The sequence below is a fragment of the Synchiropus splendidus genome, chromosome 8 (assembly GCF_027744825.2).
Source record: "Synchiropus splendidus isolate RoL2022-P1 chromosome 8, RoL_Sspl_1.0, whole genome shotgun sequence".
NCBI lineage: Eukaryota > Metazoa > Chordata > Actinopteri > Syngnathiformes > Callionymidae > Synchiropus > Synchiropus splendidus.
In genome coordinates this window covers 19,062,501-19,084,683 of record NC_071341.1, presented here as the reverse complement: position 1 = coordinate 19,084,683, position 22,183 = coordinate 19,062,501, and the positions used below count along the sequence as shown (strand labels likewise).

The window sequence follows — 22,183 nt, the reverse complement described above, 5'->3', positions numbered from 1 at the left end:
TCTAGTATCAACCGCAGATGGCAGGTCCCGGGGCAGACACACAGGTCATGATGTCAACAGTGTGAACCGTTGAGTTTCTTGTGTTAAAAGTACATTTTAAAGTATGATCATGAACCCTGGCACTCACCGCTTAGGTGAGGGGTTTCATGTCGTGATGTTTCAGTTGTTCTTTTACAGTATAACGCAAACAGTGCAAAGTAGTACTGGTGCGGGTTAAAAAAGTAACAAAGAAAGAGCTGTTTATTGAATCCATAGTTCCAAAATCCACATGAGAACTTAGTGAAGTGGTGTATGAGCAATTCCAGTTGATGAAAAATTGTGTTTTATGATACTGTAACGCTGTAGTTCTTAAATGTGACTTGAAAATGGGAAGTTCCAACCCTGCTTCTCTGTTGATACGTTTCTAGTCCTTTAGTCTTTACGGGTGTCTAAAGGGCAAATGACAATAAAACAACCACAAAAACAGAATGATATATGATATAACCAACAACAACAAACAGCAAACAAATCCGCAATAACCATAAGAAAAATGCAATAACAAATATATATTATTGGACTGTAAGCCGCAACTTTTTTCTTGCCATCTGAAACCTGTGGCTTATACAACGGCGCGACTAATATATGGATTTTTACAGGCTGATATCAGATGAAATCAGAGGCTTTTTATTTACCCATAAAGCACTCAAAATGTGCTGTTTTTGCCCATGTGTGTGCAGCTTCCATCTCCTGGATGGTCTGGAGTCGAGAAGCAACTGCTGAGATTGGATGTGGTGTCGGAACTTCGGGCTCACGGGTGAAAAAAAGCGCATTTCGAGCGCTTTAATGTGAATAAAAGATGCCAGGAGTTCATGATTCAAGTTCAGAACATTGCTTTGTTTGTTTCATGAGTCAGTCTCGATGCCGAAGCCATTTTCAAAACTAGTTTTGAAAAGCTCTTTGAAGCCGGGTGCACCACTGACCTTTCTACGGCGCAGACTGCACCACTGCATCCGCGGTTCACCGACCGCTGCGATCTATTTTGCTTCTTAAAATTAGTGTGTGCCGCATGTATTCCCATGCGCTCTATGGTCCGGAAATTATGGTAATCCAGCTCCTGTTGTGCACAGTTAAGATGACGGATGTCATTTAAGGCGTTTCTGAATCTGCCAAAACATGAGGACAACTTGATATTTACTCAATATTTTGTAATAGCGAGCCTGTGGTTGTGAATGTGCCTTTGTTTTTGTAACGTTGTGTTTGCCCTTGTAAAGGCACTTTAGTTTTTGTGAATGTTTTTGTGGTTGTGCTTTTCTTTTTGATTGACATTTGCCCTTCAGGGCCACCATACAGCACTTGACCTGAGTCTTGGCTTTTCCATGCTTTATCCATATATATATTATTAAAAAAACAATGTAATGACACTGAGGAGACAGGGACACAGTAAAAGCTGTCCAGAGGGAGCACAACTCATGGTGGGGCCTGTTGCAGTTAAGTTTGGAAAACTCATGGTGATGCAGCGGTCGCTAGTGAAGAGAGGGCAGAAGTTTTAGTCCGACATCTTTGGGTCAAATAAGATCACTTGATCTGAACACAAAAATGTATTTCTGTCGACTCTTTTATTCTGGACTCAATGATATTTATTCTTCCTTCAACTGTGTTCACGTAAGACCCAAGCATGAGGAAGCAGGATGGAACGTGAGGCACGAGCTCCGATGAAAAAGGTAACAGATGTCTTAGTGCAGCAGAGGGATCAGTTAGGTGAAGCGCCCACTTAACCGGTTGTGACAGAAGTTTTAATTAAAGATGGTTTCTTGGGGAAACATGCCGCCTTCACTCCTGTTGTTTGGACGCGGAACTCATTATGTTGTGATGTTTCGTCTCAGGAGAGTGCGTGTCGGATCTGACTTCCAGACCTAAGGCACTTGCCCGCCGGTCACAAATCTGTCCTCCGCTCGCAAAGGGGCTCATTTCCCTGTTGTTCTTCCTTTTGTTTTTGCTTCATTTGGTGTTGCATCATTTTAAAAAATGTGTCATGGGAATATTTGACAAACATCAGGCTTATTCAACAGTTAGCAGACCACGAACTGGGACTCCGGAGGCCCCGGGGCCACAGTCAGGCCTCTCATCTCCTGTCAACAAGCATGAGGTCAAAGTCAAATTAAAATGATATACACTGCATGTTTAAATATTAAATAGTAATTTTATTGTGAATTAATTTGGCTTTTACATCCAAGCAGAATATTACTGGAGTGTATATTCAAAAATTCACCGAAAGCTTATGGAAATAGCTTGAGGAAAATAGATTTTAAAAAATGTTATTTTGGAATAACCAGCTCAAATGACTTCAGTTTGCAATATTGCATGATATTAAGAGATTTTTAAGGGAATGAGTTTTTTGAAATGTATAATTCGATTTTAAATATGTCATATTAGATGCCCACATTGTTACATTTCAATTCTTTATTATTAAATTATTGGAATTGAAAAGAAATGCCTTGCTTAAAGATTGAAAATAGTGACTGAAAAAGTTATGTTGAAAGGAAACTGCATGTGAGGATCAGAAACACAAAGGTGTTAGAGACATTTTAAGTTGAATTAAACTGAGGTTTTTTTTATTACCCATTTTACACTTTACAATTATTGCAATAATTATTGAAAATCTGAATATTTTTTCATGATTTTTCTGGTGACCAGAAGATCATCAACCAAGGAAAAAGTGCCGTGACGATGTGCGACAGACACTAACACAGTCAGTAACGTACTTCAGTGTTAGCCGATTTCCCCATGATATGTTTCTTCGTGTTGAGTTCGGGTTTAAACAAAATGATGAAGCATTTGGGTAAAAATATACAGAACAGAAGTCCGTAAGTGGAAGCCAGGATGGCGAAAATCTCCACGGCCACGGTGAACTTCCCGGGGGAGCTGACGTACGCCGGGATGAAGGTGATCCAGACGGCGCAGAATATCAGCATGCTGAAGGTGATGAACTTGGCCTCGTTGAAATTGTCCGGCAGCTTTCTTGCCAAGAAGGCGATCACGAAACACAGCAGGGCCAGAAGTCCGATGTACCCGAGCACAGCCCAGAAGCCCACCGCCGAACCCAGATCACACTCCAGGATGATTCGATCGTTGTACAGCAGCATGTTCTCGGAGGGAAATGGAGGGTTGATGCTGAGCCAGAGGATGCAGGTCACGACTTGGACAAGAGTGAAAGCAACAACACTGATTCTCTGCTGAACAGGCCCGAACCATTTCATCATTTTGCTGCCTGGAAGTGTGGCTCTGAACGCCATCAACACCACGAGGGTTTTCCCCAACACGCATGAGATACAGAGCACGAAAGTAATGCCGAACGCAGTGTGACGCAGCATGCACGACCACGAACTGGGCCGCCCGATGAAGGTGAGGGAGCACAGGAAGCACAGGTTGAGCGAGAAGAGCAGGAGGAAGCTCAGCTCAGAGTTGTTGGCCCGTACCAACGGAGTCTCTTTGTGGCAGTAAAACACCAGCGTGACAATCATTGTCAGAAAAACTCCCAGGAGGGAAAACAAGACTAAAAGACCACCAAGAATTTCTTTGTAGGATAGAAATTCCACTTCTTTCAGGACGCAGGTGTCTCTTTGTGTGTTGGACCAGAACCTTGCAGGGCACTTCAGGCAGATTATGGAATCTGTGGAGAAACAAAGAGACACTTCTTACACTGTCTAGGTGTCTGCTCTGATACTTTTTGTGACTAAATACTAAGAGGTTTAAGTTTGCTTCGAATGAGTTGATTCAGAAGTTTGCCCTCCTTTTGTCTCAATAATGAAAAGAACCGAAATGATTTTACAAGCCACACGCTGGTCACCTTTACATTTGAACCTCCTACAAAAATAATCATCGTCATTCCGGGCAGGATTTGAACTTGTGCTGTTTATCATACTGCTGACTGCTTCCAAAAATTGTGGCTGCTATCAAGACAAAGCTCCAAATAATGAGTTTGCAGCCTCTTTGTGGTGCATTTTGGATCTTACCGGTCACATTACTGATCTCTCCTGCCGGGCAGAGGATGCAATCGTAGCAGCAGACAGGTCTTCCTTTCTGGAGGACCTTCTGGGTCCCAGGAGGACAGCTCTGACTGCAGACTGACAAGGGTATCTGTGACACAAAAACAGGATACACTTGCGAACTTATCAGACGACGCAAACGTTAACATAGTGAAGGCGGTCACTATTCCTTTACCTCCGAGTGACCACCACCCCACGTGACAGGTTTTTCATTCATGATGAACTGTTGACCCTCCGGCAGGGAAGCGTCGTAAATGCCGACTGTTGTTCCCGCCATGATTCCTCTGTCCGTCGTCTGTACGTTAACTAACTCATATCTGGCCGGAGAGTCACCGTTGCTGTCAAAGTAAACCCTCTCTCCAGCCCGGGTGGTGAAGTTGACCGTGCTCAGATAGTGCAGCACCTTGAGAAGAATAGGCAATAAAATAGAGAAACTCTGTCGTCCTCAAGTTCAAGATGTATTTCCTCACCTGCCAGGGCTGGATGTGTTTACGATCAGCACAGCTCCCGTTGGGAAAAGGCCCACTGCCTTCCTCGCAGTTGAGTAGATTGTCGAGAGCGTGAGCTACAGAGTAGACTGATTTATAGACGTTGTTGGTGAATCTCAGCTCTGACACGTCAGTGAACTGCGAGTGGACACTGTGTAAAGTCTCCGAGCCGTCGCACGGCCTCTTGCCCTCTGATCCATTGAGAGAGCAGTCGAACACTTCCTCCCAGAAATCCCGCACAAACCGACTCTCGGGAAATTGAGTCGGGTGGAGCTGCCTCAGGTATTCTCCCAGCCCTGGGATTTCAGCCTTGCTGACTGTGAACCCGAGAGATCCCAACAGGACGCTTTGGCCCTGGATGTCAGTGAGAGAGTGATCTGTGATCCAGGCGTCACTTCCGAGCCACTGCAGCCCAGTGATGTTCTGTCTGTACAGCTCATCTGCCAGCAATTTAATCTCTCTGTGAGACACAAAAGCCACGATGACTTTAGAGGTGGCTTTTTTGATGACTGTCACTATTCTATTCAACTCATCGGGCGGGTCTGAGGAGGAAAAGGCTTCTGAATACTCGACACAGACTCCGTAATCCTCTGCAGCTTGGATGAATGCAGAAATGCCGTTGAAGCCGTATACATTTCTCACAGCGATGGCTCCAATCCAGGTCCAACCAAAGTGCCGGACCAGCTTTGCCAGGGCACGGCTCTGGTAGTAGTCACTTGGGATAGTTCGGAAAAAAGTCGGGTACTCTTTCCTGTTGCTGAGGCAGGCACACGTGGCAAAGTGGCTGATCTGCAATGAAAAGCAGATGTGACAGAGCGAATGTTTTGGTAGTTGAGCTCTTCACACTCACCACTGGCACGCGGAAAAGACCAACCACTCGGGCAAATGCGATGGTCGGACGAGATCCTGAGTGTCCCAGGATCGCCTGGACTGACTGGCTGTTGGTGCAATTCCCATCGAGGATTTCCGCCTTCTGTCCACTCACCAGAGCCAAAGCCGCGCGTGAGATGTCCATAGTTCCACAGCTGTCGTAGATTTTGTAGCCAAGCTTGATGTTCGGGAGGATGTCAGGGTTGGCGTTGATCTGGTTTATGGCGAATATCACGGTTTGAGCAAACTTGAATTCTCTGAAATTAAAGCTGAAAGTTCCAAACAATCAATACAAGCACATCGGCAACTGCAACACAAGAGCATACTTTTTGCATTTCCGCATTTCTGGAAAACTTTCAAACGTATTAACGGTGTAGTCCTGCCCCGTACGGAATGAGAAGATCCCTCCGATAACAAGGTCACCGTCCTGGAACAGCTCTGGCGGATTCTCAGAGCCGTACAACCGACACTTTGAGTCTCCTTCAGCTGTCAGTAGAGCGAAGAGAAGCAGAGTCAACACTGACATGTTGCTCCTCTGCAGGTCCGTCCAACCGTCTCTTCAGCTCATGACGGGATTTTATACACAATCAGTGGCGTGGAGACGTTTGTCAAGGTGGATCTGATGTCTCATGGGAGCAGAGGCAGCCAATCAGGTGGAGACAAGCAAAAATTGTGAAAAACAGCTGGTGTGTCGTTTATCTACATCTGAGATTTATTTTCGTGGAAGAAACTGTTGCTCTTGAAACTGTTGCACCGTTTAAATCTCAAAAAATAATTGTGTGATTCATGAAGTGAGTTCATGTGTGAAAGTAGATTTAGTTCCTCTCTCAACTAGAAAACACAATTGTTTTATCCACATATGCATCACACCATTTATTCACACTGAATTCATACTGAATGAATTTACTGATACATAAGTGAGCACCAGGACAAGTGTTATTTCCTGAAGCAGAAGCCTCTTCACAACCAAACTCAAAGAGGGGGCCTCACTAACTTTATGTTTGGGTTTGAATGACGAATTTGAGACATTTGCAAACAAATGCACGTGGTGTGATGACTGCAGGAGTTTGGATGTGGGGAGTTGAGATGGAAACTGATGACCTCTGACCTTTGTGGTGACTTTCATCCATTCCATGTGTGACCTCACAAAGCAGTCATTGTTTTTACTGTCAGTTTAAGCATTTCTCTGCCAACAATGAATCACCAAATGAAAGAGTGAAGATATTTTATTAAAAGACATGATCTGTTTGGTCTTAAATGAGCTGAATCAGCTTTACATGCTCCATATGTGGAGCGATAGGAAGTAAGAGTGACAAGAGAACAACAAACTCTTCGAATTTCTGTCACCCTGTGTCTTCACTCTGTGTCCACTGCATGTACTCATTTATCACATGCATGTACCTGGTTCTTGCACTCTTGTACTTGCCGTCATTTGTAAAATTCTTTGTCCAACACTGTCTCTGCTCTGTATGGGTCCAAACCATGTGGCCACCTCAAGTTCAGCTTCTAACTTGACACTGAACTCTGACACAGACTCATTTCTAAGCTTGTCCTTTTCAGTGACCGACAATGACCACAGTATCTTCTTCTATTTGCTGTCTTCCACTGTCCCATGAAGCCTCTCTGTCACACATGCGTCTGTCGCAGATCACCAGGTGTCAGTCTTCTTCACCGTCTCCGCTCTCTCTTCTTCCTTTTCTCGACCTCTGTTGATGTTGTAAGTAGTTTTGTGGAAATATTTGTTCCTTTATCTTTTAGTTAAACTTTTTTTTTCCACTTGCTTTTGCAGTTATGAAAATGAAGCAGCTGAATTCTAAAATATTTCTGAATATATGGATATAAAATCGCCTTTATATGAATGCTGAAACTTAACAAACAACTAGACCTCACTCATGTTCGTACTAGCACTTACAGTATAAACATGCTTCCTCACGTCCTCAAGTGTCAAAGCGATAAAAGGACTACCAACAGCAAGTAAATCAACTTTAAATCTTGGTTACAAAAGAGCGATTTTATGAGAAAGGTATCATTTTAGCAGCTAGATTAACCTTTTTTAAATCTTACGTCGTTTAGATGTGCTCGACGCCCCTTTTCCCATCACGCTCTTTTTGGTGTTCTTCTGCGGCTTCAATAACAGAACATAACATTTGGGCAAGAAAATGCAAAACAGCAGCCCAAAACTGGACGCCAGTATAGCGAATATCTCCACGGCCACGCTGAACTTGCCAGGGGAGCTGACGTAGGCTGGGATGAAGGTGATCCACACTGCACAAAATATCAGCATGCTAAAGGTGATGAATTTAGCTTCGTTGAAGTTGTCAGGAAGTTTCCGAGCCAGGAAGGCCAGAACAAAACAGAACAAAGCCAAGAGCCCAATGTAAAACAGAACAGCCCAGAAGCCCACAGCTGAACCCACGGCGCACTCTAAGATGATTTTGTTCTTGAATTCAGCAACGTTCTTGAACGGAAAAGGAGGAGACGTTAGCAGCCAGATGATGCAGATGATGACTTGGATCAGAGTCAGACTTAAAACGCTGAGTCGCTGCTGCGCCGGGCTGAACCACTTCATGACAGCCCTGCTGGGGCCTTTGGAGCGAAAAGCCATCAGCACCACCAGGGTTTTGCCCAGAACGCATGAGATACTGAGCACAAACGCGATGCCGAAGGCTGTGTGCCGCAGCATGCAGGACGCCTCCGACGGCCGGCCGATGAACGTCAGGGAGCAGAGGAAACACAGAGTCAAGGAGAAGAGCAGCAGGAAGCTCAGCTCGGAGTTGTTTGCCCGAACGAGTGGCGTTCTTCTGTGTCTGAAGAAAATGAATGCCACACATGACGTCATCAGAGTTCCAAACAAAGATGCCGCAGAGAGAAGCACGCCCATGATCTCCTGGTATGACAAGAACTCTGTCTCCTTCTTCACGCACTTATCCCTGCTCTCATTGGACCAGAAGTCTGGGTGGCACGGCTCGCACGTGACGGCATCTGCAAAGGTTCACACAGTCACTGAACATGTCTTCCTTCTGCGGCATTATGAACAGTCTGGCCATCATGTGACCTGTTGTGTTGCTGAACTCTCCGTCTGCACACTTGGCGCAGTCGTAGCAGCAGACTGGTCTTCCTTTTTGGAGAACTCGACGTGTCCCTCTGGAACATTTGTCATTGCAAACTGATATTGGAACCTAAAGAATCGGAGCACCAATGCTTTAATGAAGGCTTTTTTAGTTTGTTGAATGTGGTGGTTTACCTCATTGGAGTTGTTAGCCCAAATGAATGACCTGTCATCGACACGCAGCTGCCGGTCCTCCGGTAGGGTCGCGTCATAGAACCCGACTGGGACAAACGCCACTGCTCCATTTTCCGCCCGCTGCCAATTTATCACCTCATACTTTGCTGACGGGTCTCCATTTTCATTGAAATACACCTCAAGGCCATCCTTGGTTTTGAATCGAATCCTTTTCATTTCCTGTAAAATCTGACAGACTCATTTTGATCACTCAACCTAAAGCACTCACTATCAAACCTCAGTTGTACTTACTGTGGAAGGTTCCAGCTTCACGTTGGTGTCACATTTTTGCTCACATCCCAGGATGTTATGAAGCGCGTGGGCTGCTGCGTAAACGCCTTTATACACGTTGCTAAATATGGGCATGAGTGACATGTCAGTGAAACTGTTGGACACTCCCGTGAGCTCCTCTGAACCAGTGCACACCACACCCGATGAGTTTACCTCAAACTTACAGTTGAATAGCTCCTCCCAAAACTGAGTGAAGAATTCATCACTGGACAAGTTAAGTCTCTGGACCTCCAAAATGAACTCTCTCATGCCAGTGACGTTCGCTTTAGGGATGGAAAGACCAACAGCACCATCTAAGATGCGCTGTCTATCCAGTGCAGCTATTTGGGAGTCGAAGATCCAGCTCTCCGATCCCACCCACTGGTACCCGCTCAAGTTGTGCCGGGTCAACTCTTCTATCAGCAGGTCCATGTCCAGGTGCGACATGAACGCAACAATCACTTTCGAGGTGGAACCTTGGATGGTCTTTATGATCTTGTGTATTTTGTCGGGTGGATCGGTCCTGAAGAAGGATTCGGAGTACTCCAGGCAGATGCCCAGTCGCTGGGCACTTTCTATGAAAACGTCCATCCCGTTGTTGCCGTAATCGTCATTGGTTCGTATTGCTCCCACCCAGGTCCAGCCGAAGTGCTTGACCAGCTGGGCCCGCGCTCTGCTCTGGTAGTAGTCGCTGGGAATGGTCCGAAGAAAGGACGGATATTTGACTTTATCGCTCAGACAATCGCAGGTGGCAAAGTGGCTGATCTGGACAGGAAAAAAAGACCATGAATGAGGCAATAAACTGCAGTCCATTCAAGGGAGGACGCTTTCTTTTCATGGCTGGGGACCTGAATGCCCAGTGGGAAGACTTGTCAGGTGGCCATCTGAAAACCGCTCCATTTATTCACTCTACTAACCAGTGGGATGTGAAACGTTCCGACGACTGTGGCGATGGCCATACAAGGTGAGGATGAGGTCTCCCCCAAAATCGACACGACCTGTGCCGGGCGGCTGCAGGAGGCGTTCGCGGCTCCAGCCTGTTGGCCGTTAGCCAGGGCCAGGGCTGCCCTCACTCCTTGGGCAATGGATCCACAGGAGTCGTAGATCTTGTAACCAAGCGAGACGCCGGGGAGCAGATCAGTGCTGTTGTTTATCTCTTCGATGGCGAACAGCATCGCCTGTGCAAACTGGAAACCCCTGAAGTTTACACTGGACACAGAGGGGTTTACTGGCTTTGTATGTGTCACACAAAGACAACTCCAGGAATTATCACAGTTCATTTTTTTTTAATTTACAAAGTACAAATACATGGTTTTATTGACGTTGGATTCACTTGAAAAGGAACCTGAATGAATGGATGAAATCATAGAAATCGCTCCTAAGGTCAAACACTCAAGTTAAAAGATTCTCAGAGGTTTTCCTTATTTCAGCGTTCTGCAAAAATAGTTTAATATTAATGAACATCCAGTCAGTCACAGTTCCAGAGTCGGTTTAAAATGTAATGAATGTTTTTCACTTTAATCTCAATACTAAAATAAGAGGACAATGAAAACCTCAGCGGTTCATTTTAATTAAGTATAAACATTAAAATGTAATAACATAATTATAAGCTGCTATATTTTTTCCATTATGTCATTGCTATATTTGTCTATATTCTTGAAATCTTTGGATTGAGCACATTACTTTGTGTTTTCTCAAGGCTGTGATCAGAACCTGAATTAATTCATGCAGATATTTCATATACATAACTTTATGAAAGTGAATTGAACTGAAAGCTCACAGTCATTTTCAAAACCTCGGTCTGTGAAGTAAAGTGTGATGAAAAGAATTGAGTCTCAGTTCAGTGAGTTCAGTTTTAACTGTTTAAAGACAGAAAGTGAAATGAATTGAGGCCTGTCTGCGTAATATTTAACTGTTAAATTGACTTCAGTGTATTTTATTGTTGTTCACTGATGTCCAATGTTTGGTAGTTTTGTTCTTCATACAATGAACAGTATACAGTCACAGTATACAGACTTGTGCTGGAAATGTTGATCTGATGGTGAGCTACTGGCCTGGAGCACTGGAGAACAGAATGGAAAGGATAAATAATCTAACTGAATTTTGTGAGGAGCAAGTTACTATCATTAGAAAGTCTTTAAGTTGTTGCTTCATTTTGCTCTTATTTCTCACCTTTCACGAAACTAAGCTTTTCATAAATATTTACTTTCCAAGAAAATTGTTCTACAGGCAGAATGGGAAGAACATTATCATTTATTTACCGACTAGGTCTGGTGGAGAGGCCCCTTCAGTAATCTGAGATCTTCCTCTGAAGTTGTATTTATGGGATGAAATGATGGAATTTCTGGATTTACCTGATGCACTGCAGCGGCTGCGGCTTGTGTGTGTAGTTGTCCTGTCTATCCCTCCAGCTGCTGTGGAAGGAGAATATGGCCCCCAGCATGATGTCCCCCTCTTTGGACAGCTGGGGTCTCTCACTCTCCCCCATCCGCCGACAGAACGGCTCCTCAGCTTCAGAGCAGGACAGAGACAATAGGAGCAGTAAATATAGGCAGCTCTGGTGTGAGTGAGTCATTTTGTGAGCGGTGAATCTCTGCTGGCGGATGTAAACCTGAGCTGGTATTTATCAGGTGAGGAATAAGGAGATGGGGGGAATGTGGGAGGGACACACATCGAATTAAAGTTGTTTTGACTTTAGTATTTGCATATCATTTTTTCATAAACAGTTATTTATTCTATGACCATTAGTCAGTGAGAAACATATCGAAACTTATCTTTATGCAAAATTATATTATAGTTGCGCTACCTAATTTGAAATACAGCCACATTTGCCATTTTGAATTTTCCATTTGAGAGATCATTCCTGAGAAAGTTCCTGACATCCATTTTTCATAAAAAGCAGATTTATTGAAATGCAATGAAAATGTTATTCATCATAAGAAAGTAAAAAAATGAATGAAATGACAACATGTTTTGATTGAATTACTATTAATAACATACTATATAGCTTGAACATATACATACTGTATATGAAATTATTTAAAATACAACAAATGCAGAAAATGTGCAAAGATTAAAAAGGCTACAGGTGAAATAGACTATCAGTTATTGATGGAAAAAGTGTCTAAGAGTGGAATAACAAGCAGGCCACACTTTGCTCAAGTCTGTTCTTCACTGTCGTTTTGCAATAATGTGGTAAACTTAAAGCAAAACATATGTAAGTGTGGAATGCAATGCGGGACACCTTCACCATTTATTTTGGTGGAAATGGAATCCTGCAGTGTTATATTTATTTTATTTATTTATTGTGTTTATTTATATGTTTTAGTAGATGACAAGGCCTTTTAAAAAATATTTAATTTCAAGTATTGTTAAAATGTCCTCCACTTCTATCTAATATTCTTGCTGTCCTCCCTTGCCTGTCACCTTTTAAAAGCTCCTGTAACACACAGTAATTTGTTTTTAGTCAATTTACACAACATATGTGATGAGTTCACTAGAGGGCTCTTGAGGTGAATTTCCCCATCAAGTGTTTCCTGGTATTGTTCTCCGGTTTGAGCAAAATGACGTAGCACTTGGGCAGGAAAATGCAAAACAGCATCCCATAACTGGAGGCCAGGATGGCGAAAATCTCCACCGCCACGGTGAACTTCCCTGGAGAGCTGACGTACGCCGGGATGAAGGTGATCCAGACGGCGCAGAATATCAGCATGCTGAAGGTGATGAACTTGGCCTCGTTGAAATTGTCCGGCAGCTTCCTGGCTAAGAAGGCGAGAATGAAGCAGAGGATAGCGAGCAGCCCGATGTATCCCAGCACGGCCCAGAAGCCCACCGGAGATCCGAGCGCACACTCCAGGATGATCCTCTCCTTATAGTGGGTCATGTTCTTAATGGGATACGGAGGATTAATGGTTAGCCACAGAATGCAAATTATAACCTGCAGCAGAGTAAAACTCAGGACACTGAGTCTCTGTTGGAAGGGACCGAACCACTTCATGACAGAACTTCCTGGCAGTGTCGCCCGAAAAGCCATCAACACAACAACAGTTTTCCCAAGAACACAGGAGATGCAGAGGACGAAGGTGATGCCGAAGGCGGTGTGACGGAGCATGCAGGACCACTCGGTGGGCCGGCCGATGAAGGTCAGGGAGCACAGGAAGCACAGGGTCAGGGAGAACAGCAGCAGGAAGCTGAGCTCCGAGTTGTTGGCTCTGATAATAGGAGTCTGCCTGTAGCGGAAGAAGACCAGCGCGATGGTCATCGCGAGGCAGGCACCGAACACAGAGAAGCTGACCAAAAGAATCCCCATCAGTTCTCTGAAGGTGAGGAACTCGACAGCTTTGGCGTCACAGTTGTTCCTCTCCTGGTTGGATTTGTACTCAGGAAGACATTTGTCACATTTCACTGCATCTGAAATCATACACACGTTTAGGCTGAAGGACACCAGCATCTTCAGGTAGAGCAGCAAAGTTTTGAGGGGGATTTTTCCCAACAGAAACACAAGCACGGCGAGAGAGAGGGCCACCGCTGTCTCACTTGTGGTGTTGCTGAATTCTCCATCGGCACAAAGGATGCAGTCGAAGCAGCAGACTGGTTTCCCTTTAACAAACGCTCGGCGGGTTCCTGGCAGGCAGTGCTCGCTGCAGATGGACCGAGGAACCTGAAGGGGGAGCAATGACATATCACGACCCTCACTCCTGAGAAACCTGATTTGCTCATCATTCTTCTGCATCATGCAAAATGGCTACTGAGGTCAGCAGTCTCACCTAGAAACCACATTAGTGCCCGTACCTCTGGATTATTTCCTGCCCAGATGGCCTCCACTCCTGACTTCATCTCAAACTGTTGACCTTCTGGTTTGGAGGCATCGTAGTAGCCAATGGTCTTGAACACAATGTAACCTGTCTGGTCCATCTGCCAGTTCACCAGAGCGTAGCGGGCGACCGGGTCGCCCTGCTCATCGAAGAAGACCTCGTCACCGATCTTTGTGGTGAAGTTGACCTTTGTTAGATAATGCAGGACCTGCAGAGAGACAGACGTTTCTGTGGGTTCTGAAGATGCGTCCTCCACGCTGGCCGTCTCAATACCTGCCACGGCTGAACGTTTTTCTTATCCGCACATGAGTTGTTCTCAAAAGGCCCGAGGTTATTCTCACAAGTGTAGAGCATGTGCAGCGCGTGTGCGATGGCGTACGTCGCCTTGTAGACGTTATTCAGCAGACTGGCATCTGTTATGTCGGTGAAGCGGGACTTAGTGTCTCCGAGAGACTCCCTGCCTGTGCATGCCGGAGGTGACCCCCAGCTGCAGCTGAACACCTTCTCCCACAGCTCCAACAGTCCCTGGTTTCCAGGCGCTGTGGAGGGCTTGCTGTCCACCAGGAACTCCTGCAGTCCCGGGATGTGAGCATTGAGTGCCGCAAATCCCACAGCTCCCTGGACCACTGCGTAGTTAACAGGCGAGGCAATGTAGCGGTACGTGATCCAGCCTTCACTGCCGACCCACTGCAGGCCCGTCACCTTCTGAGCGTGGAGCTCTTTAATCAGGATGTCCAGGTCGGTGCCGTCAGCGAAGGCCACGATGACCTTGGAGGTGGATTTCTTTATTATATCCACGACCTCTAGGAACCATTTTCTGTGGTCGGTCCTGTAAATAGCGACGGAGTACTCCACGCACACGCCTTCTCTTTCGGCCGCGTCCAGGAAGGTGGCCATGCCCTCGTTGCCATAGTCACTGTTGGTTCTGATCGCCCCGACCCACGTCCAGCCGAAGTGCTTGACCAGCTTAGCCAGCGCCCGGCTCTGGTAAAGGTCACTCGGTATGGTTCTGAAGAAAGAGGGGTAGTCGTGCCTGTTGCTCAGGCAGGCGCATGTGGCTGAGTGGCTGATCTGAAATCCAAGCAGCTGACAGTGAGATGCAGGTTATGATGCACTGTGCATTTGTATGGAAATTTTATTTTAAACTCCATTCACACATTTCCCTGTTGATGTCCATTTTCCATTTAAAAAATATATTTAATATATTTAATATCGCTTGATCAATTAGTATATTATATAGTATTATTAATTCAATTAATGAATTATGAAATTTATGATATACCAAAAAATTGATAAATAAATTGTTTGACGTTGTATGCAAGAAGCTAAGATTTATGTTATTGTTTTTTAGTCTAATAATTTAGTCAATAATTCAAAACAATTTAATTTTTTTTATTAACAGTTTTAAAATAAAACAAAGCAAAAAATTTAAACTAAACAAAACAAACAATGTTTGAATAAATAATTGGAGAATAAAAGACAATTCTTTTGTAAAAAAAAAAATTCAGGATGTCACACTAACTGTGAAGGCTATGTTATGTTACATTTAATATTTTGAGCAAATGTAAAACTCCTGAAAAACCTTTAATAAATCAAAATGAACTATAAATCAAAAATACTTTTAGGAATTTATTTACTCAGTATCTTTATCAGAACATATGCAGTTAAGCAGCTCAAGAACTTCTTGAATAGCATGGATTATGTTTCACAACAACAATAAAAACACTCCACATGTCTTAGTTTGGACGCTTGACGCTGCTCATCTGTAGCTGGCGTCACACCACAGTCTCACCACGGGTATATGAAAAGGTCCCATCGTGCGGGCGATGCCGATGGTGGAGGTGGACGTAGTCTCCCCGATGACAGCGTGTACCGTGGACAGCCGGCTGCAGCTGCTGGCTCCGCTTTCATATCTGTTCAGGAGGTCATATCTCAGTCAGATTCATGACCCAGGACGATGCAGCTTGTCAGAAGGGAAATTATTTCTGAGTAGTGTTATAGCTTTCTTTGCTCTTTTAAATCTTTTTAAAATATTTTTTTTATCTGAATATGTTGCAGAATCCATCCTCATATCTGGCCATCTGTGATGCGCTCTCTTTCCCCAAAAAATAATGATATTTTTTAAAACGTATTGAATAGCTATGTGAAGCATTTATGTCATGAGTTTTATATTTATAAAAACTAGCTATGCTGTATGTTGGAGACCATTTTATATGAGCTGGTGTTTTATGAGTATGTAGCTTTGTGTGTGAGAAAACCTTTTATTAGTGTATTATTGAATGCAATGATACATGTGTGTTGTAGGTGTTTGTGATGATAGATGATCATTTTCATCAGTTAGAAGTGTTCTGCACTGAGAATACCTGTTCATTAGGTTGAGGGAAGCTCTGATTGACAGGGGGATGCTGGGGCAGGCGTCAAAGATCCTGTAGCCCAGCCTCACGCCTGGCAGAAGCTCTGAGCTGTTGTTGATCTCCTCTATAGCAAACATCATGGTGAACGCGTACTGCAGCTCACCGGGGTCGAGTCTGTGGGCACCAGAGAAGAGACAGAAAGCATTTGAGGAAAGCAGCGTGCCTTTGATCTCACCCTTCACAGCGGACACTCCCTGGGTTGACGCTGAGGGGTGGATTGACATCAACGGGGTTCTGATGGAAAGAGAAGATCCCCCCGATGTTGACGTCTCCCTCTTTAGAGAACTGGGCGAGCTCTTTGGTTCCGTAGGTCTGACAAAGTGACTTCACTCCTCTGACAGTCAGAGAGAAGAGAAGCAGCAGAGGTGTTGTCAGAATCATAGCTGCTCATGTCAGACCCCCCCTGACCCCAAACTCTGCCGTATCGCTGCATTTTATAATGGTTCATCGATCAAACACAGAGCCTCAGGGACTTTGATGCAAGAGATTATTATAGGTCTCTGCCAATACAATGACTTCTGATAGGTGGGAGGGCCTTTGGAGAAATCTTCTGTGATACATGCCGCTGTGAATATTAAGTTAAAAACACAAGTGTTTCTTTGGGGAAATATGTTGGCTTCTGATGCACCGGATGATAGATTCCTATTTGCAAAATGATTCCTTAAACAAAAGAGGGAGAAAACTCAACTTAAGAAGGCATAAAATGATGGTATAAATAGTCGATTTAAATAAAGCTATTGATGTTGGTGAACAAGGACAGTCACGATATTCTCTCTTTATCACCAAGTTAAAGGCTTTGCTATTGTAACTGTGGAGAAAGAGCATTGGATTATGCTGAAATATATTTAGTATATAATCAACATTCAAACACTCTCATATCAGAGGTTTTAGACTACACCTCAGAGGAGGCCAAAATATATGTAAGCAACATCCGACTTACGACCGGGATCGGTTCCAACCGACCGGTCGTAAGTCAGATTGGAACGTAAGTCGAATGTCATTCAAAATAGCCAACACAAGGTTTATAGCTACTACTGTAGTGGTAGATCCCTGTGTGAGGGTGAGATGCTGGGATACTGTGCTGCTGTAGCTGTTGCACGCGACGCCGAGCTGCTACGTGCTGCTGTGGTCGTAAGTACAGGTGGATGTAAGTCGAGCAGGTCCTAAGTCAGATGTTAGTCAGAGTCCAAACTTGGAAAAACAATTTTCTTGGACTTGAATTGCCTTAATTGTCAACTGTTGCAGTGCACAGCGGGACTTAAGTGGAGGTTTTACTGACCTGCTATTAATTATACATGTCAAATAAAAGACATTTTAACGTAACGTTTACTGGGACAGTGTTGTTCAAACACTATCTGTTACTTTTATATAGTACTAAGCTGTTGATAAAATATACTCAAAAAACTGAAAAAAATATTCAGGTTTTCCATTCATACTGTTCTGGATGTAAAGGAATGCGTTTTATAGTTAGTGTTTCTGTTCAAAACAGAAATCACTGTTTAAATGAATAAAATTGATTTTGACCAAACTAAATCAATAAAAAGCAAATAAATAAAATCCTCAAAAATAGACAGGAGAGTGAGAGATAGGATTTATTTCTTATTATTAATCTGGATTTATGTGCATGGTCTGGATCTATCATGGCTCCCATGTTTTTCAATGACAAAAAGGGCAATTAGTTTTGTGTTAATGGCATTTGTTTTAGCGCTGAATAAGAGTTGAATAAAAGCATTAAACTCTTTCACCAAAGAGAATGAAGAGGGAACATTGGCTTTACTTGTCTTGTTTTCATAGTGTTAATCGCTAGCTGTTGTTGTGGTAATTGTTAGCATAACAAGTTTGAAAGGGTTGAGTGCCACTGAGGTTAAATAAAGAAATCCAAGCTTGTTTTCAATATTTCATCAGTATATTCATCCAGTCATGTAAGATTTAGTTTCCCAGCAGTAAAGTAGCAGCGAGCTTCTCTTCGCAGTCTCAGAGGATCATTGCAGTCCAGTACATTTCATTTAGATCTCTTATTAAGCCCGTTATTTTGTCAGCGATGTCACAACTTTACAGCATTTCTGTGACATAAATAAGGAACACGTTTCACTTGGGCAATGACCCAGGTGAGTGATATTGCATCAGATGTTATTATTTTTCAACCGAGGCTAGTTAAACGGTCTCTAAGGTGCAGTTCAATTAAACATAAGGAACATCCATCTGTGCTTGTCTGTCTGGCTGTGGTCTCGGGAGTATTTTCAACGGAGGATTTCATTTTGATATTGCCTGAGGTCTGACCATGACTTCGAGTTCCTTCATGTAACAAACACTGCTAACAAGCTCTCCAACTCCCTTCAGACTTGGACTCCTCCCTGGCTGGAGACAAGGTGTTGCTTTTCCTCTCCTGAATTCTTCCATCCGGCCAGTTGCATCATGTTTGCTCCTCCAGAGATCAAGGTCAAGCCAGTGTTGCCTTTGGCCTCTTGACTTGCATCACCTCTATACGGTGCTCTATTATAGTTAGATTCACAGATTGAGTTGTTTTATCAGATATATTTGTGTATGAGGCAAGGGTTGCATCAAGTATTCCATCAAACCGTTTCGTTGACATGTCTGCAGTCTTCATTTGTTCACAGGTGAAAACAAAATGAGTATAAATAGTGCTAACAGGTTTAGTGTAAAATAGATGACGAGATAAACAAATGCAGCCTTTTCTCTATTAAAACAAACAAAAAACAACAACATTTGGGGTGGATTTTGCTCCCCCAAGCTGCAAAAAAAGAAGTGCATTGCCGTCCTCATATTTGGAGATTATTTCCTGCCTTTCAACAGTAAACTATTGATGTTTCCTTGCAGACATTTACCTAGGGGCCGAACGGAGGGCCGCTTCAAGCAAAACACTGGTCATTTCTTTCCCGCTTCTGAAGCCATGTTTGCAAGAGAAGGTGCTTTCCCTGTGTATGTTGTGACTGTTCATGAATATAACCTAAATGTGCAATATTGTTTCTCTTTGTTAACTGTTTTTTTTAACTGTGTTTCTGATATGTGCTCCCAAAAAAGGCTTGTGGCCAACTGCATGTAGACATCAGGTGGTGTGGGGAGGAAATCCTCTCCAAAAAATTGACCAGGTCTGTTTTCTTACTCAAAAAACAACTTCAAATGACCAACGTTGCATGGCCAGACAGGACGATCTAATAAAATAAACAAACCAAATCATAAACTCTACCACCCTGCAGAAGTTCGGCACCATGTTCAACGTTGAGAGTGCTGTGTAGGCCATTGCTTTAAACATTTTCCAAGCCATTTTAACTAATGTGATGATGCGAAAAGCGAGATTGTTATTGAAGAGCTGCACATTTTCACCGTGTAGTTTCATTATACGACCCATAGGGGGCTCTCATGAGTCAGTGGTAGGTTTTCCATTGCAGGCATTGGCGAGTGGGTAGTTACTCACCAGTCTGTGCTGTCACCTACTGGTTAATGTGCGCAACAGCTGTCAGCAGAGATGGAAATAATCGAACCCACTATGGCACATTTCCAGTCTGAGACTTGGGGGCGCCATTCTCTCCCAACAATGTGCAATAATCAATCATAATAGCCAATAATTCGTGATAATTTCTACTGTTTTGCCTCAGCTGATCGCACCCTTTTATCGTATTTAACAAATGTATTTTTGTTTCTTTAATGTTTTTATTGCCTTCCTTTCTACTTCTCCTTCATGTCTCACGCTATCACCACTTCCTTTTGGTTTAATGGACCTAAAAGATCAGCGGCTTTATCGCCATTCATCATGTCCATGAATAATTCTCAGCACAGCACTGTGTATTTATAAGTGCCGTCCAGTGTCCTCATTATTTTGCAGAGATTATACATCCCTGCCACTGAACAATGCTCCTGGCTGAGCCCCTGTATCTTCCCAAACAATGTTTTGAAACCTGGAAACCTGATCCGCAGCAGAAAGGTTAACTTATTCTTTGCAAACTTATTCTGTCATTTTGATGAAATTCCCTTCGGCAAACTCCTGACACAGCACCTGGAATTTTGAGCATCTCTTGTCCTTGTCTGAAGTGACAATAAGCCTGCGCCGCCGAAAGATAACAAAGTCCGCCCGCGCCTCATCCTGCTTAAGGTCATCGAAAATAGAAGGTCTGTTGTGGGACACCTTTGAAACACGTCTTCATTCAACCCGCCGCCGTGGCGACGCTGAGTGAGCTCTTTTTAAATCCAATACACTGGAGGTAGTCGGAGGGAAGACTGGATCACACCATAGTATTTCGGCTATAATTCCATAGTATTCTTACTTAACAGGACAAGAGTTGTGCTGAAGTGTGTTGCTCTCAAATGTCCTTGAAGATTTCTATAAGAGCTCAGCAAAGCTGTAGATATGAGCAATCTTTTGTGCCACTTCAAGAGACGCCGCAGCAAGACTGCTTCCACCTTGATCATCTTCTCTAGTCACACCTGTCTTCTTCATCTTCACCACTTCCTTAAGCCCCATAAGCTGCCTTCCTCTTCCCACTTCTTCCGGTACACCCGATGCTGTCTCTCCTCTCCGCACGTCCAAACATCTGTAACTATAAAGATCTCCACAGAAGTTGTCGCTCTGATGTTCACATTTCTGATCTTGTCCTTTCTCGGCACTGCCAATGACAACCTGAGTGTCGGAACCGTTGTTTGTTTCTTCATTGAAATGCAGACTTTAGATGGACTCCACGGGGTAATATCTAGCATCTGTGGTCCTCATTTCCTGGGCAGCATGTCAAGTGGTTCCTTGCCTGTTAACTTGTGAAAAGGTTTTCCATCAGGCAAGACAAAGGTCTGACTGAATGTATAATGATTTCGAGAATAGAACATGACTAAATGATCATTTATTCACATATTTCTTCAATAGCATCTAGGAAATGTGGTCCATAGTTAAAGTGTTCAGAGACATGAGATACAGCAGACAGAGGGCTCAATTTAACCCCTGAATAAAACTGGCAGAGCAGCCTGTCAGACACCAGCGGCTTCTACCAGAGACGTGAAACATTGAGTTTCTCATCTCTACACTTAGTTAACTATTATATTTAAACATAAACAAATAATGGCGTTCGAGACAAACTCCACTAATAAGTTTCATCATAACACAGAGAGACTGTAGTGAGACTAACATATGGCAGAGAATGAAAATGTATTTATCGTGATAATTATCGTGAGTCGCCCATCCCTTCTGTACAGAGACTATGTCCAAGTGCAAGACTCTGAGAGAGAGTTGAGTCCAAGACAATGAGGGGAGTGAGACCAAACTGGATACAGAATACAGAGGCACAAGTCTATTGGTCATATGGATGCATGGATTTCTTTTTGCAAAAGTAATGGTGGTCATTTTTCCATAATGATCTGTAATGCTCTCATTGGAACAAAATAGTAGTTTGCCTTTATTGAGTTTGGACTCAGTCTTGTTCTCAGGTTAGGGGGTCTCGACTGCAACACTACTGTGACCCTCAGTCGACCTATATCCTAAGTGATGCTGGGATTTTTCAGTGTTGGACCTGGTGAAAGAAAGCCATTGCATCTTTATTATTTGATGAAATAGCTCTTTACGTAGACATATTTCTGTCCACCTGTTTTCATTTAGACCCGATGAAGTCCACCACATCAGCTGTGTTGTTGCTGAAGGTGGCATCAGCTGTGCTCTGACTCATTACCTACAGGTAAACCACGTCACGAGGAGAGTAAGAAATAATTAGTTCCGTGCACCTGCTGAGTTCCACTGCCAGGGGCCGCATGTCGTCGGCAGCCACATGTCTTCTCTTGCCCTCACGGCCCCTCGGTCCAGCTTTGTCCCTCGAGAAAAGGCCAAATTGGCAGGTTAGGGATGATGAACTTTCCACCAGATACAAAATAACAGGTTGAAGTTTTTCCCCGGTGCAAGCTGCTCACATCTTGTTATTGCTGCAGGCACTTCTGCAGCCTGATGATTGTTTTTCTCACAAGTTCACAAACAAGAGTGTTGTTTTGAAGAAAGGCACATCTATCTATCTATCTATCTATCTAT

At 43.7% G+C, this 22,183-nt stretch overlaps 3 protein-coding genes across 3 annotated transcripts; all 3 read right to left on the bottom strand.

The window, feature by feature from the left end:
* Positions 1-2,729: 2,729 nt before the first annotated feature.
* LOC128763462 (extracellular calcium-sensing receptor-like) lies at positions 2,730-5,909 on the bottom strand. The gene is made up of 6 exons (XM_053872245.1): positions 5,710-5,909; positions 5,364-5,652; positions 4,496-5,302; positions 4,201-4,428; positions 3,993-4,116; positions 2,730-3,649 (listed from the first exon to the last, which is right to left on the bottom strand). The coding sequence occupies exons 1-6, from the start codon at positions 5,907-5,909 to the stop codon at positions 2,730-2,732; spliced, it is 2,568 nt and encodes an 855-aa protein (XP_053728220.1).
* Positions 5,910-7,436: 1,527 nt separating this feature from the next.
* On the bottom strand, positions 7,437-11,469 carry LOC128763461 (extracellular calcium-sensing receptor-like). The gene is made up of 6 exons (XM_053872244.1): positions 11,291-11,469; positions 9,854-10,145; positions 8,919-9,701; positions 8,628-8,855; positions 8,439-8,562; positions 7,437-8,365 (listed from the first exon to the last, which is right to left on the bottom strand). Exons 1-6 carry the CDS (start codon positions 11,422-11,424, stop codon positions 7,437-7,439), a joined length of 2,490 nt encoding a protein of 829 aa, XP_053728219.1. The 5' UTR covers positions 11,425-11,469.
* Positions 11,470-12,432: 963 nt separating this feature from the next.
* On the bottom strand, positions 12,433-16,545 carry LOC128763583 (extracellular calcium-sensing receptor-like). Its single transcript, XM_053872540.1, has 7 exons — positions 16,340-16,545; positions 16,114-16,278; positions 15,543-15,663; positions 14,024-14,821; positions 13,728-13,958; positions 13,473-13,596; positions 12,433-13,346 (listed from the first exon to the last, which is right to left on the bottom strand). Exons 1-7 carry the CDS (start codon positions 16,543-16,545, stop codon positions 12,433-12,435), a joined length of 2,559 nt encoding a protein of 852 aa, XP_053728515.1.
* Positions 16,546-22,183: the final 5,638 nt, after the last annotated feature.